Below are 15,215 nucleotides of genomic sequence, written 5' to 3' on the forward strand. Positions count from 1 at the left end.
TCAAAATAATATGTATGTCCATTGTCCTAAACCAAAGCTAATGGGGCCACAGTAACCCACAAATACTGTTATTTTAAAATAATTTGACTTAAAATAATTTCAGATGTAAATTACAATTTGCATGTCAGATCTATCAACTGTGAAATCAAAACTAAAATTGTGTGATTTTTTTGTATTACTTCTCAGTGAATAAAACTGGTCCTGGTAGACTTTCAAATCATTACATTACTTCTCAGTTAAAAGACATACAGAAATGATGCAGATACCAATGACATGACAATTAATTGGGACTAAAGAAACTTCTTCCAGCAATTGACAAATGTACAGTTATGTTTTAACCATACTACTATTGAATAAGACTAATTTTCTTTAATTATTTAAAGTTACATGGATAGTAATTAATATATTGTAAAAATTATTTTAAAAGGGGTACATTTTTATATCTCAGCAATAATCCTTTATTTGTTGGGGAACCTAATTGGAATAGAAGACAGATATGAAATAAATATTCATGTGTGTGCTTTCATATATTTTTCTCCTCAATTTTTTACATTGAAAAATTTCTAATCATAGAAAATTTAAGAGTAGTGACTATTAATATTCACATACATTCCACTCATATTCATTAGAATTTTGCAATCTTTGTTTGCTGAGCCATTTAAAAACAAGTTGTAGTTATTATCACTTATCAATTCCCTAAGTCTTTGGAGTGCATTTCCTAAGAATGAGGATGTATTCTTGTATAGCTATAATATAATGATTATATCCAAACATTTAACAATGATGCCATATTTTTTTATATTAATAATAATTTTATAACATATTCAAATTTTCCCAGTAAGATCTTTTATGGGCTTTTGTTTGTATATTTATTTATTACTTTTTAAGCTAGTGTCCAATAAAGACTGTATGCAGAATTTAATTGTCAGGTCTCTTTAGTCTTCTGAAATCTAGAACAGTCCTCTGGCATTGTTTTCCTTCTTGACATTGGGATTTTGAAGACTACCTACATGTTAGTTATTTTGAAAAATGTTCCCATATCTGTATTTCTCAAATTATTTCTTGATTAAACATTTTTGGAAACAATTCTATAGTGTTATTATATATTTCATCATGGTATCATATTAAGAGGTATATAATGTCACCTTGCTCCATAATTGGTGACACTCAGTTTGATTGATTGGTTAAAGTGGTGTCTATTTTAGTTAAGAAATCAGAGTTACAACTCTTTGGTAGGGCACTTTTGTAGCATTCACAAGGTCCTGAGATTGATTCCAAGTACAACAAATGTTAAAGAGATTTTGCATCACTATGACCAAAAGACCTGACAAGAAAAACTTAGAGGAGGAAAAACCTATTGTGTCTCATGGTTTCATAGGTTCAGTCCATTGTTAGCTGACTCCAAAGTTCTTGGCCCTAGGTAAAGTAGAACATCAAGGTGGAAGTGGATGGTAGAGAAAGAAAGCTCAGGACATGGGAGAAGCAAGAAAGTTTTTCAAACAGGAAATGATGAACAAGAGAATCTTGGAACATTGGGAAGAAAGAATAGAAAGGAGAAATATGAGTATATACAAGGGATTTTATATAGTGGTTTTTGAAACAAAAATTACAACGCTACTGGACACTCAAAACAATCATATTTAAAAGTAAGAAAGGTAAAGGAATTGAAGCAGAAGTAAGGTGTCCACACTTCACTCAAAGTGGTAAATGTTGATACTTAAACAACAGCCTCCTGACTTTGAGGAAACACATGTATATATTAATAGAAAGAACAGTCAACTAGGAAATTATGCAAAGGGGTGGACTTGAAATCACTCTAATTATTGCAAGATGATTGGAGGAGAGGGTAGTGTTTTCAAATAAATGGTTCTGGGATAACTGTATACACACACTCAAAAGAAATTAAAGCTGTTATTTTTAATCTTTAAATCTTACTGTATCAGGTTAAAATACTTATCCCATGGTTTATATTTTGCTTGACAATCATGTGTTTTATAAATCAGCAAATAATTGTGTGGACTTTCTATTTCTTTTAAAATATCAGAAAATCTATCAATTTTCACATGGCAACAGTTGGTAGGTGCAGAACATAGTGCCTCCTCTTTTAAGTGAGTGTTGGAGTTTTCAGGTTTCCCACACTCACTTGGAAATTTGTTAGTGAATTACCACAGGTTGTTTCAGAGAGATTCTATAACTCTGTTATCTTTGGGGAAAATATTACTTAATCTGTCCATCAATTTGCATAACAGAATACATGAATGAAAAAATTGTAAATTCTCTTTACTCACCAGAACTAATTAATGGTAAATATTTCTTCAGCTTGAAGATGGAGCCCAAAACTAAAGGATTAAAACAGCAGCAACAGCAGCATTAGAAACTTCTGGCAGCCATGCTTTCTCAGGATTCCTTTGAGTTCATCCACAGCCCTACCCCATCTGTAACAAAAGAAGACATTGACAACAAAGATGATGCAATGGAGTTGCTGGGTAAGGTTAAAAATTAATCATTTATCTCTTTTTTCTCTTGTATGGTAAAGTATGCAGTGGTTAAGTGGTTTTTAACAAAGTTTTGAATCATTTTGTCTTAGGAAAAAGAGATCATTTAAACATATTCTTTAGATTAGACTTTCATGAAGTTAAATGTAAGAACCAAATTGAAATCAGCTAAGCGTGTGAAATATTTATTAGATGGTATTTTGTGCTTTGTGTATGCAGCACTTTGCCTTCCAATACTTAATCAAGCTTTGTTGTGTGTGCAACTGTGATAACAATTCAAGTCTGTCTGTTTTATTCTCTGATTATAATTCCCTTGATCACACCTATTATCCTTAATATATATACAAAGTACACATTTCAGTCCTCATCTCAAGTTGTGATCCTTCTGCCTCAGCCTCTATGATATTTGGAATTATAGGTATGTACCACCACATCAGGCCTGGACACTATTTTTTTTACATGCATCTAATAATCAAAATTATTTTAAATAATTCTGCCTTTTCTTTGATATAAAATATTCAATATTATCTTAACAAATTGGTTTTCACCCTAATATTCTTTTCTTGAAAAGGCCAATATTTATGTTGAGTAGTTAGACTTTTTTTTCTTACCATAACAAGATTTACTCATTAGATTCTATCATGATTTATCAATTCAATTTTATCCATGTTTTAGAAAAACAAATTGCTATAAATTGTTCTTGTAATGGTTTTAATAGAAGTACCTTTCTCTTAGTCATAATCAAAGTAATGATAGGAGAAAATTTAGTAAAGTTAAAAGCTGACATCCAACAGTTTGCAAGTTTTTGTTTCAACCAGATGTTTATGATTTGATTGTTTCTCTTTTAAATTTCTTCTTCTGGTTACTCTGTTGGCCTTTTCTATGATATTTAATAGTCAGCTTCATTTTTAAATCACTAGTTTATGTGAAAAGTGGATACTAAGGGAAATAAATATCTGGAACAAATTCATAGTACTCAATATGGTTCTCATGATTATATACAGTTTTCTCCCACCATTCTGGGATTGCAATTCATAGAGCTTTAAATGACTTCCATTCCTCACTATATTTCACTATGAGCACATGCAGAAATAATTTCTCAACAAATTTATATTAAATAAGTAGCAATTTAGAGAAAACCAGATATAACTTACACCTGTGAAATTAAAAAGATATATGTGGAAGTTTGCCAAAGAATACTTGGCATATTCAAAGAATAAAATGAAGAAGTTTACCAGAATTGTTGCTTTTCTTTATGTGATAGGGCACAGATTATTGTCATGTTGTTTCAAAAAGGCATTAACATTTTCCGTATGAAAAAATAGTTGTTTGTGAACAACCAATAAAAAAAATCAAAAAAAGAAAAAATAATTGTTATTCTTTAATATTAATTTTACATGATTTTTTTAAAAATTTTTACTCATTTATCTTGCACACTGAGAAGGTATATGTTGGAGCCAGTGAGATACTGATCAATCAATTGTATTTTCAACTAATGTTGTAAAAGGCATCTCTGACACATTTGCTTGTTTTCATTTTATATAATAGCATCATGCACAATCAGCATGAGAAGAGTTTGCTCATTAATTTTGGTATCAATAGTGGGTTAGGTTCATTGAAAAGATGTTGAGAAAATTACATCTATAATGGTGGAATCTCCCAATTCTTTGTTTTCATTTTTCCTGTGGTGCTTCTGCTCTTGATATTAGTATGTTAACTTTAATTTGCATTGTCCATACAGTTTCTGAAAACATAAGACACTTTGAATTGAGGAAATCACATATAGTAAGTTGATTTCATAAACTGATATAAAACTCAATGAAAGACTTTAGCATTATTAATGTACATTTTATCAAAATTCCACTATATCACAATGGTACATACAATATTAAAATTTTATATAGGTAAAGGTTTTTTAACAATGAATGATAGTCACCCTAAGCAAGTATGTAGTTCCCATTATTCATTTACTGAGCTTAATTAATTCATAATACAATAGTTGACAAAAAACACACATCAGAGTGTCTGATTCTGAAAAAATTGTTTGGTGAATTACTAACAATGCAGCATGCAATTTTTATTTATTATTGGTTCATCATACCCATATCTTACTCACATAGTAAAATGTTATAATATTCAATAAGTTGTTGCTAAAATCATAAAATACCCAGCCACTTACTATATGCTAATTAGAAATAAGTTCATTATATTTATTTCAGATATTATTTTAAAAACTGCAAGACCTCATTTGAAAAGAGCAATATAGATTTCAGAAGTAACTACTGTTTCTCTAGTGAATAATGTGTATAGAAATCTGCTATGGTCTTGGGGTATGCAAATATATTTGAGATGCATCAGAGAGTACATATGAAAAAACAGTACTATTTATTATGTTATTTAAATAAAGTGAAATATCATACCAAAGGTTTAAAAAATAACTTTTTGGGAAAAAAAAGCAAAAGGGTGCACTAGTATTTGAAATAAGGTAACAATAATTTTTACTATAATTAGTTGTTTCTGAGTCTCATTTCACTCTTTAATGATCTATCCATTGTGTTAAGAACCCCTATAGGTGTTAAACTATATAAGATACATATATTGTGGTGTGAGTTGTTATTGGAAAATATTAGCATTCAGTGAATAATGCCATGAATTTTCTGTTTTGCAATATTAAAGAACTATTTCAGATTTATTGCGGTGGATAATTTTGTTTAAAGTTAACAGTAGTTTTTTAATGTAGAAATTACTAAGAAAAATTTAGGTGTTCTCCAAAAGACTGTAACAACCATATTTGATGAACTTTGTGTCATAATGTATAAGAAATGTTGCTTCCCTACCTCAAACCAGACATCATTGGAATAAACTTGTGTAGTATCAGCACATACAAGTTTAGATGAGGACTATTGCTTCTTTTCTATTTTTACTTCCCACCTACAACATGGCTTATTTTTCATAAGCATATTTATATGCTTGTTAAACCTCTAACACATCTCAGAATTCAGTAGGAGGGATCCCTGACAATCTAGAAACAAACATATCTGAGATAGTGTATAGATTAATATATGAAGAAGTTCAAGAAAATATTGATCTGGCTATGAGATGGTGTGGTAAGTATATAGAAAGCTAAAAATTGAAATTGAAAAAAATATAATACTCCTGAGAATTACTATGAATCATGTGGTCTTTGGAAGCAGATATTTTAAGTAGGGAGCTCTTGAGACTGATGTCCACTGCCTCTTTTATATGAATATTTGCTCTGGTTTTGAGGGCCACCATATGTTACCCAGTAAACTTTTGGCTTGATATAGCATAATCAGAAAGCTCAGCATTCTGTTTTTATACCTAAGCATGGTTACTAAACATTCACTGAGTTTTTGCACAGACTTTTCCCTTATTTTAACATACCTAGCCCACTAGTCTTGTCACATTAAAATTTATCCATTCTTCAAAAAGTAATTTAATTCCCCATTGTCTTTAAAATAAAAAATCAACCTAAAACAATTTCTATACTCTAAACCATTTTATTGTAGTATCTAGAATCTTTATAACTACTAAGAAATGACATTCTATGTCTCATTTCTACCATTGTCTCTTTCATATTACTTTCATTATAAATTGAGTATGTCCTCCAAATGCTCATGTGTTTGGAAGTTAGTTCCAAAGGGAGAGAGTTGGAAAATAGTGGAATGTTTAAGAAGTGAGATCTAGTAAATTGTGGTTAGATCATTGGGGGAGATGTTCTTGGAGGTTAATGTAACTTTCATGGAGCACAACATAGTTCTTATTAAAGCCGGTTGTTACAAAAGAGCAAGTCTTTTTTTCTGTATTTCTCTGACTTTCTGTCTCATTATGTTTTCTCTACCTCTCAAATGAGCCCTCATCATAATGCCACCTCATGTGTAATGCTGGTGAAGGAGCTGTCACAGGAGCTGAGAATATTCTGGTAAAGTGCACTTAAATCTTCAGAACTATGTACTCAAAACTATATTTTTATTGATTTATAAGATGTAGTTGGACACAATACCTTTATTTTATTTATTTATTCATTTTTATGTGGTGCTGAGAATTGAACCCAGCTTCTTGCATGTGACAGGTTAGCACTTACCACTGAGCCACAATCCCAGCCTCTCAGAAAATATTTTTATGTATTTATATCTCTTTTTATACATTGGCCTGCTTCTGGTATTTTTCTAAAACATTATAAAACAAACTAAAACAACCTCTGTGTCTTATTTCTAAAGAAGACAGGTGAGACTTTGCAATGTATTATCAAAAAATTCTGTAAAAGCTTTAGAATAAAAACTGCTATGCATTCACTGAGTGACCTTTAGTGAGTGATTAAATATCTTTGAGTCTAAAGCATCTTACTATGAGAGTGAGTAGAACATCTAAGATTACATTTTAAAAGCTCTGGTATAGTTTAGATTGTAATGGCTTAGCATTTCTGATTCTTATTTGTTTTTATATTTCAAAGGTGATATCTTATATTTCTTATATTCCTCATGGTGATTAGGTTAATGTATTGCCATTTACTTTGGGACTCAAATATGTGGAATTTGTTTTGTTTAGTAAAGCAAAAGCAAGAGTGTGTACCTTAGAATATAGCAAAGGCTCTATGAGAATGTTTTTATTTTTAATGGGAAGAATTGTCTCATTGCTAATGATTATAGAGGGAACTTACATCTTGATGACACCCATTAATCAGAAATAGTCTGAACTGACTAGATCAAAACAATTAGAAAACCATGAATAAAGAGTCAGATTAAAAAATAGGTTTGTCTAGCACCATTTTGAGTCTCCTAATAGAGTACAAATTATAGTATTTTTTTTCTTACCAGTGAAAGGACTCAAACACATGTAGCTGCATTTTAAGCCTCCTGTAATCACACAAGTCACCATCAATCATAATATCATTGTAGGAAGAGAAATGTAGATCTTCACAGGCAGAATTATCAAATACAAAAAGTGCAATTTGCCTTATGCAAAAAAGATCTCATTATTTATGTCATACTTCTTTTAGTTCTCAGGTTCCATATCTTTGAGCTCAAGATATTCAATCAGAAGTAAGTGGATTTGTTTTATGGTATATGAGTTAAGAACTGATATAATTAGAATGTAGAGTAAACATATATTGATTTGTGATTTGTTTCAAGTATTATGACTTGCCCAGGATAGCAATGCAGGAAATTTTGTCCTCCACTTCACCCAAATTGTATGGAAAAATTATTATTTGTTTAAATTAAAAGTGGAAGCCACAGGCAATCTTCAGCAGGTATTGAAATGTCATGATGAGACATCAAACTGCAGTTGTTTTTCTCATGTTTTTGTATCATTGATTGCTGTGGATTTTGAACATTTAAAATATAAAAACTATATTTAAAAATAAACATTAATATTCTCTTGTATTTTAAGGTAATTTTAAGGCTCATCGCCTAAGGTCCTAATATCCAGTATAATTACCTCATATTTTTCTAATGTAATCCCAAGACAAAGTAGTTGGGATATATTTTTCATGAAAAAAATATTTTTACTAAGTAAAATTATGTTGTTCCATGTATCATACTTTTCTATGCAGAATATGTTTGGCCTTAAAATTAATAGAAATAAATGCCTTGATAGGACTTCCAAAAGGTTTATATTACCTTGTCCTGGTGAATATTGTGGCAGAATATATGGAGGATGAAACAGAAAATTTCTGAAATTGGGTATTTTGTGGCTGGAAACTGTTGAATGGTACATTAATGTTATTAATGAAAAAGACTGACTGAAAGCAGCAATGTCCTTTAAGCGTACGTACATACGTGAACAAAATCTTTGTTAAGCAAAAATGCCCTTTGCAGCCAGGAATGGCTGAAATACATTATACTTAGACTCTGGTAACCTCAGTTTTTTTTTTTAACTCTAACTAGTAAATTTTTCTAACTCAATAAATTTCTCTCTATTCATTTTCTTGCTTCTAAAACCAGAGGAGAAATACTTGTCTTTTTTAACTTTCTGGATTGTTTCCCAATTTGACTGCAATAAAATATGCAGAAAAATTTTGGAAAATATTATAAAGCATACAAATGGAAGTGAATAATCTTTGCTTACTTTGTGACTCTTTTTTATTCAAATGCTGTTGTAGCTCAAAGTGGGTAACTTATCATTCTTCAATTACCTTTAACTGATTACGTCAATTTTTGCCCTAGAATTTGGAAACCACACTTCATCCACTATTGATCTCTTGCTTAAGTATTTACAAGTTTTTATTTCTATATTGTTGTGTGTTGATCCAATTGAGTTTACTTCTCATTTAGTGTACTTTCATGTGTAATTAAATTGGTATAAATATGCCTATATTGGAAAGTGTACAATGTCCACAGACCTTATTCTTAGGCATATGTTGCTGTAAACTCAGTTCTTCATAAATTATAAGTAATGTTAATAAAATTGTGAATGATATTCAATATGATTTTTGTATGGATTCTGTGTATAAGAAGCTTTTACCCTATTGTACCTGAAAAGCCAACATTTTATGATAAGAAACTTAATCTTTACATACAACCTTCTCAGTTTACCTCTTACTACTTGGTCCTCAGAAAATTAGACTATAAAACATAGCTCATTGATTATTTTGTCATAAGTATAAGGCCTCACTCAACCTTGACTCCACATGCATTTCTCTAATTCCTGCCCTGAAATAACACTACCTATAGCATAACAAGGATGTCAGAATTTACTAATATACATGAAAAAATTATCATTGACTTCATTCCATGAAAAATGAAATGTCTCCAATGAGGATGAAGTCTAGAAGGCCATTATGCACACAAGAGAGATAAAGCTCTTCTTTCATGTAAGAGCAACCTTTAATTTTGTGGAAATTCAGTCTATTAAAATCACTAGGAAATGTTAAATGTTAAAAAGTTAAAATTTTAAAATTTATAAATGAATATATGAAAATCTGGGGCTTATTTTTCTATATCTATATCCTTCTTTTAACTCTTAATTTCACCATAAATAAAAAAATAATCATCTGACTTATGCAAATTGTGTTCCACATTAAGTCTGATTAAAATGTGTAAAAGTATTAACAGATGCTAGAGTATTATTCATTCAACAGTATGTTTTACTGTTACATAGGACATTTAGTCAAGTGGAACACTATGATGTCTGACATTTAACAGGATGCAATACATGAGTGTTAACACATAAACAAATATTCAGTTATAAAGACATATTGCCTACATGAGTTAAATATAGGTTAAAAAATGCACTGTAAACCTGGCATGATGGTCCATGCTTGTAATCCAAGCAAATTGGGAAGCTGAGTAATTTCTGAAATTTAAATTCAGCCTCAGCAACTTAGTGTGGTTTTAGTAACTTAGCAAGACAGTCTCAAAATTTGAAAAAGTGGAGAGAGGGCTTAGGAATGTGGCTCAGTGTATAAAAATACCTAAACTTAAACTGAAATTTAAAAAGTTTAAAATATTACACTTGAGGGCTAAACATCAAAAATAGATTTTACATAATTCTTTTCCCAGTATTCAAAAGTGAAAATAGTAATTTTTGATTTAGAAAAACAATTATATTCTTTCAAAGATGAGGTTTCTTCACTATGCATATATGATATTTATGACTGATATTTCTACAAAATAACCTGACAATGCTTAATAAATTTAAGCAAAATTTAAATACAACTACTTGCTTTCTAAACTTAAATGAGTTCTGTATTTTACTCATCCTCATATAGGTAATAACTTTACTATACTAATTGATTTCTTATTTAAAGCTTTGCTGCATTGTTTCAATTTGTAGGGGTTGTTTTCTGTATAAATTCTGTGGTTAATAAGGTTTAGTCTTTCTTTTTTTGAATGCTTATTTTTTATTTTAGTTGGACACAATACCTTTATTTCACTTATTTATTTTTATGTGGTACTGAGAATTGATCCCAGGATCTGAAAAATGCAAGGCTAGCACTCTACCATGGAACCACAACCCCAGCCTCAAGGTTTAGTGTTTCTGTAAAAGTATTATTACTTTATTCACATTTCAAATTCACCAGGATGTCTTCTGCTGTGGTGAATAAAGTTTTATTTTTTATTAAAATCTTTTCCACATTATTCACTTTTGTAGGGCTATTCTCCAGTGTGAGCTCTGTTGTGGTGAATAAGGCCTGTTTTATTGCTAAAAGCTTTGCCACATTCCTTATATTTGTAAGGTTTATCTCCAGTGTAAGTTCTCCTGTGGCAAATAAGGTGTAATATTTGAGTAAAAACTTTGTCACATACTTTGCATTTGTGAGGCTTCTCTTCAGTGTGAGTTCTGTTGTGGCAAATAAGGTGTGATTTTTGACTTAACGCTTTGCCACATTCTTTACATTTGTAAGGCTTCTCTCTAGTGTGAGTTCTCTGTGGCAAATAAAGCCTGATTTTTGAGTAAAAGCTTTGACACATTTTTTACATTTGTAGGGCTTCTCTCCAGTGAGTTCTGCTGTGGTGAAGAAGGTCTATTTTTTACCAAAAGCTTTGCCACATTCTTTACTTTTGTAGGGCATCTCTCCACTGTGATTTCTGCTCTGGCGAATAAGGTTTGATGTGTCACCAAAAGCTTTGCCACAATCTTTACATTTGTAGGGCTTCTCTCCAGTGTGAGTTCTACTGTGGCAAATAAGTTCCGATTTTTGACCAAAAGCTTTGCCACAATCTTTACATTTGTAGGGCTTCTCTCCAGTGTGTGTTCTGCTGTGGTAAATAAGGTGTGATTTTTGACCAAAAGCTTTGCCACATTCTTTACATTTGTAGGGCTTCTCTCCAGTGTGAGTTATGCTGTGGTAAATGAGGTCTGATTTTTGACCAAAAGCTTTGCCACAATCTTTACATTTGTAGGGCTTCTCTCCAGTGTGAGTTCTCGTGTGGCAAATAAGGTGTGATTTTTGACCAAAAGCTTTGCCACAATCTTTACATTTGAAGGGCTTCTCTCCAGTGTGAGTTCTCCTGTGGCAAGTAAGGTTTGATTTTTGACCAAAAGCTTTGTCACAATCTTTACATTTATAGGGCTTCTCTCCAGTGTGAGTTCTACTGTGGCAAATAAGTTTCGATTTTTGACCAAAAGCTTTGCCACAATCTTTACATTTGTAGGGCTTCTCTCCAGTGTGTGTTCTGCTGTGGCAAATAAGGTATGATTTTTTACCAAAAGCTTTGCCACATTCTTTACATTTGTAGGGCTTCTCTCCAGTGTGAGTTCTGCTGTGGCAAGTAAGGTTTGATTTTTGACCAAAAGCTTTGCCACAATCTTTACATTTGTAGGGCTTCTCTCCAGTGTGAGTTCTCCTGTGGCGAATAAGGTGTGATTTTTGACCAAAAGCTTTTCCACAATCTTTACATTTGTAGGGCTTCTCTCCAGTGTGGGTTCTGCTGTGGCAAATTACGATTGATTTTAGACTGAAAGCTTTGCCACATTCTTTACATTTGTAAGGCTTCTCTCCCGTGTGAGTTCTGATGTGGCACGTAAGGTGGGATATTTGACTGAAAGCTTTGCCACATTCTTTACATTTGTAGGGCTTCTCTCCAGTGTGAGATCTCCTGTGGCAAATAAGGTCTGATTTTCGACCAAAAGCTTTTCCACAATTTTTACATTTGTAGGGCTTTTCTCCAGTGTGAGTTACTCTATGGTAAATAAGGTGTGATTTTTGACCAAAAGCTTTGCCACAATCTTTACATTTGTACGGCTTCTCTCCAGGGTGAGTTCCTCTGTGGTGAATAAAGTTTGGTTTTTGACCAAAAGCTTTTCCACATTCTTTACATTTGTAGGGCTTCTCTCCATTGTGGGTTCCTCTGTGGTAAATAAGACCTTTTTTTTTACTAAAAGCTTGGCAACATTCTTTATATTCATAGGACTTCTCTCCAGTATAAATTTTCTGGTGATGAACAAGGCCTGATTTTTTATATGATTTCTGGTGTTCACTCTCACTTGTAGTTTTCCATATTTTCTTTTGTGGTAAATACTCAAGATCACCACTTCCATATTTTGCACTTATAACTTCATGTAATATATGTTTTAGGCCCTTTTCTGTTGAATATTCTTGGATATGATTAGAAGTCATGGCTAAAATAAACAAAAATTTTTAAAAATACCTATTAGACTGGGATAAATATATTTTGCATACATAACATGAAATTAAGGTAAAATAAGTACATCAGGAGTGTAGCAGATTAGTAAGTCCAAAGTCATCATAAATCCAAAAAATATATTAGTTCAATAAAAATGTACAGAAAAAATTACCTTGAGAATATTATCCAAATTCTTGTAGAGACCATAGTATCCAAGAGGAGTACATCATTAAAAAGAGTAATATAATAAAGTGTAGAAAAGAATCATTAACAGCCTTTTGTCCTTCATAAGACAGTATTGGGTATTTAGGAAATATCTACCAGCTACCTTCACTGTCAGTAGAATAAGAGAAATGTAAATCATATACAAACATTTCTGGCTTTTTCAAAGAGTGTCCAAAAAATCGTTTTTGTCTATCATGACATTGAGACATGAAAATAACTAATAGATTTTGAATGATAATATTGTAAATATTCAACAAGGGTAAAGAGGCAATGGACTCTTAAAAAGAAATATGAACAAAAAGTTTACTAAGAAATATACACATATATGTCTATAAAGATTTTTGTAAAAACATTTTAAAATGTTTGAAACTCACCTATGCTATCATAAACCGTATTAGTCATGCCTCCAAGGATGTAAATATGCTTAATGAAGATCAAAAACAATATTGTCAAGCCATACTTGACAATTATGCTGCAATTGATTGTCTGTTATTGTTACATCATAAAGAATATCAGAAGTTTAATACCACATGTTCCTTCAATTTAAGTTATAATAGTAATTTTATTTCAAAACACTTAGATTACCTTAAAGATATCATTAATAAGGTTCAACAAGATGATGGATTTTGGAATTGTTGGATTGGTTAACTTAATGTTTACTCAATTTCATCTGGGTCAAAAATATTCATAGGTGGATGTTTACTGATGTTGGAACTTGCTGTTTTCTATGCCTGCCCTATTTTTTGCCCCCACCAGCATTAAGGAGATAAGTAATATTATTTATTCAAAAGGCCTTAAAATAGGGGAGGTATTAGGTATTCTGATCTTGGAATTTACAGAAAAGTGTGGGGGTGATTGTAACTGGCACCCTGAGTCCCACAATTGCAATGCCCAGCAGTTTCTCACTGAAGATATTAAGACAATTCTACAGGTGCACTACCTCGTTTCTTTGGTAATGTCCTTAGGGAGAAGGGGCTCTATATTTGTATTAACTGGACCTAATCTTGGTTAGCTAGCACATGGGGTTAAAGAAACACTGGGTTAGAATGTAGTCATGGTACCAGAACCTGTGTAATTTTGGGATATTATATGTGCAGCTTCTAAGAGGGGTGGCCAGTTTTTTTTTCTTTTTTCCTTTTCACTGTGTGTGTCTCTCTCTTCTGTTTGCTCCTTTAAAGGTTTCCTCACAAGAATATTTGAAACAGATCATGCTGGCCCTCACAACAAAAGCTAAGTTTTGATGGTTAATCTGAATAAACTGGGACATCACTAAAGAAGAAAACAGAGAACAACAAGGAATTTGAAAATGTGATAAATATAGGGCAGTATGTGTTCAATGATCACAATCAAAATAAATAAACCTAAGCTTCTGAAAATATCTTCGACTGGGTAACTACTCTTTCAACATTTTTTAGTTTGTTTTTCTCCTTGACATTTGAATGACTCAACTGTGTCCACTGCTATGTGTAGTCTACAATAGTTTTGAGAGAGAGAGAGAGAGAGAGAGAGAGAGAGAGAGAGAGAGAGAGAGAGAAATATCTGTATTAAAAATGTCATTTTTTCTTTGAAACACAAATCTGAAACTCATTTTTATAGAGAAGTTCCCAGAAGATACTCTGCAACAGAAGTAAATTAAATAATAATTAGCAATAATAATTTTAAAGGGAAGTTTAACTTACCCAGGAAGGCCAAGTTTCTATAGTTCTCTAGCATCACATCTCTATATAAATTTTTCTGAGCAGGCTGAAGGCATTCCCACTCCTCTTCAGTAAAATCAATGGCTATATCCATAAATGTTAACATTTCCTAAAATAAGAATATTTAAATAAATAACACATTGACCACAGGAATATTTGCACAGTCTGTAATGAAAATACAGTTGAAATTAGGGTTAGTAGACTATCATGTAGGTAGTGTTTTGGAACACAATGATACTATTATCTACAGAAAAAGTGATTTAAGTACAAAAAAGTATACATACTCCACATTTATGAAACACAATATAAAACTCAGGCATTATCACAAAAATATATATTTTGTAATTTTTTATATCTTGATCTAAATTATACATATTTTTCAGATGAGAAAATCATGTTAATTAAGAAAGGGAATCCACAAATTTTAATTGTACAACCACTAATCAGAAATTTAATCATGTGTAGAATCTTATTCGTTATTTCTGATAGAGCTGGCTATTCTGAATGTGTAGTGAGATCTCTAGCAATTCCAATATCAATGGTATAAGAGAAATTTTGAAATGCAACAAGGTAGGCAGACCACTTAATGTAAATATTTAATAGTTTATTTATGTTCAAACACTTTATGGTTTTATGTATGTTATTAATATAAAAAATAGCAACAACAATCCTGTTTGAATTTTCCTTTTTCCATTTTTTAACATACA

General features: G+C 31.4%; 1 protein-coding gene across 1 annotated transcript; it reads right to left on the reverse strand.

Annotated features, from left to right (window-relative positions):
- Nucleotides 1-10,762: 10,762 nt before the first annotated feature.
- On the reverse strand, nt 10,763-12,579 carry LOC144374311 (uncharacterized). The gene has a single exon (XM_078037180.1). The coding sequence runs from the start codon at nt 12,577-12,579 to the stop codon at nt 10,984-10,986; it is 1,596 nt and encodes a 531-aa protein (XP_077893306.1). The 3' UTR covers nt 10,763-10,983.
- Nucleotides 12,580-15,215: the final 2,636 nt, after the last annotated feature.

This window comes from Ictidomys tridecemlineatus, unplaced genomic scaffold, assembly GCF_052094955.1.
Source record: "Ictidomys tridecemlineatus isolate mIctTri1 unplaced genomic scaffold, mIctTri1.hap1 Scaffold_634, whole genome shotgun sequence".
Lineage (NCBI taxonomy): Eukaryota > Metazoa > Chordata > Mammalia > Rodentia > Sciuridae > Ictidomys > Ictidomys tridecemlineatus.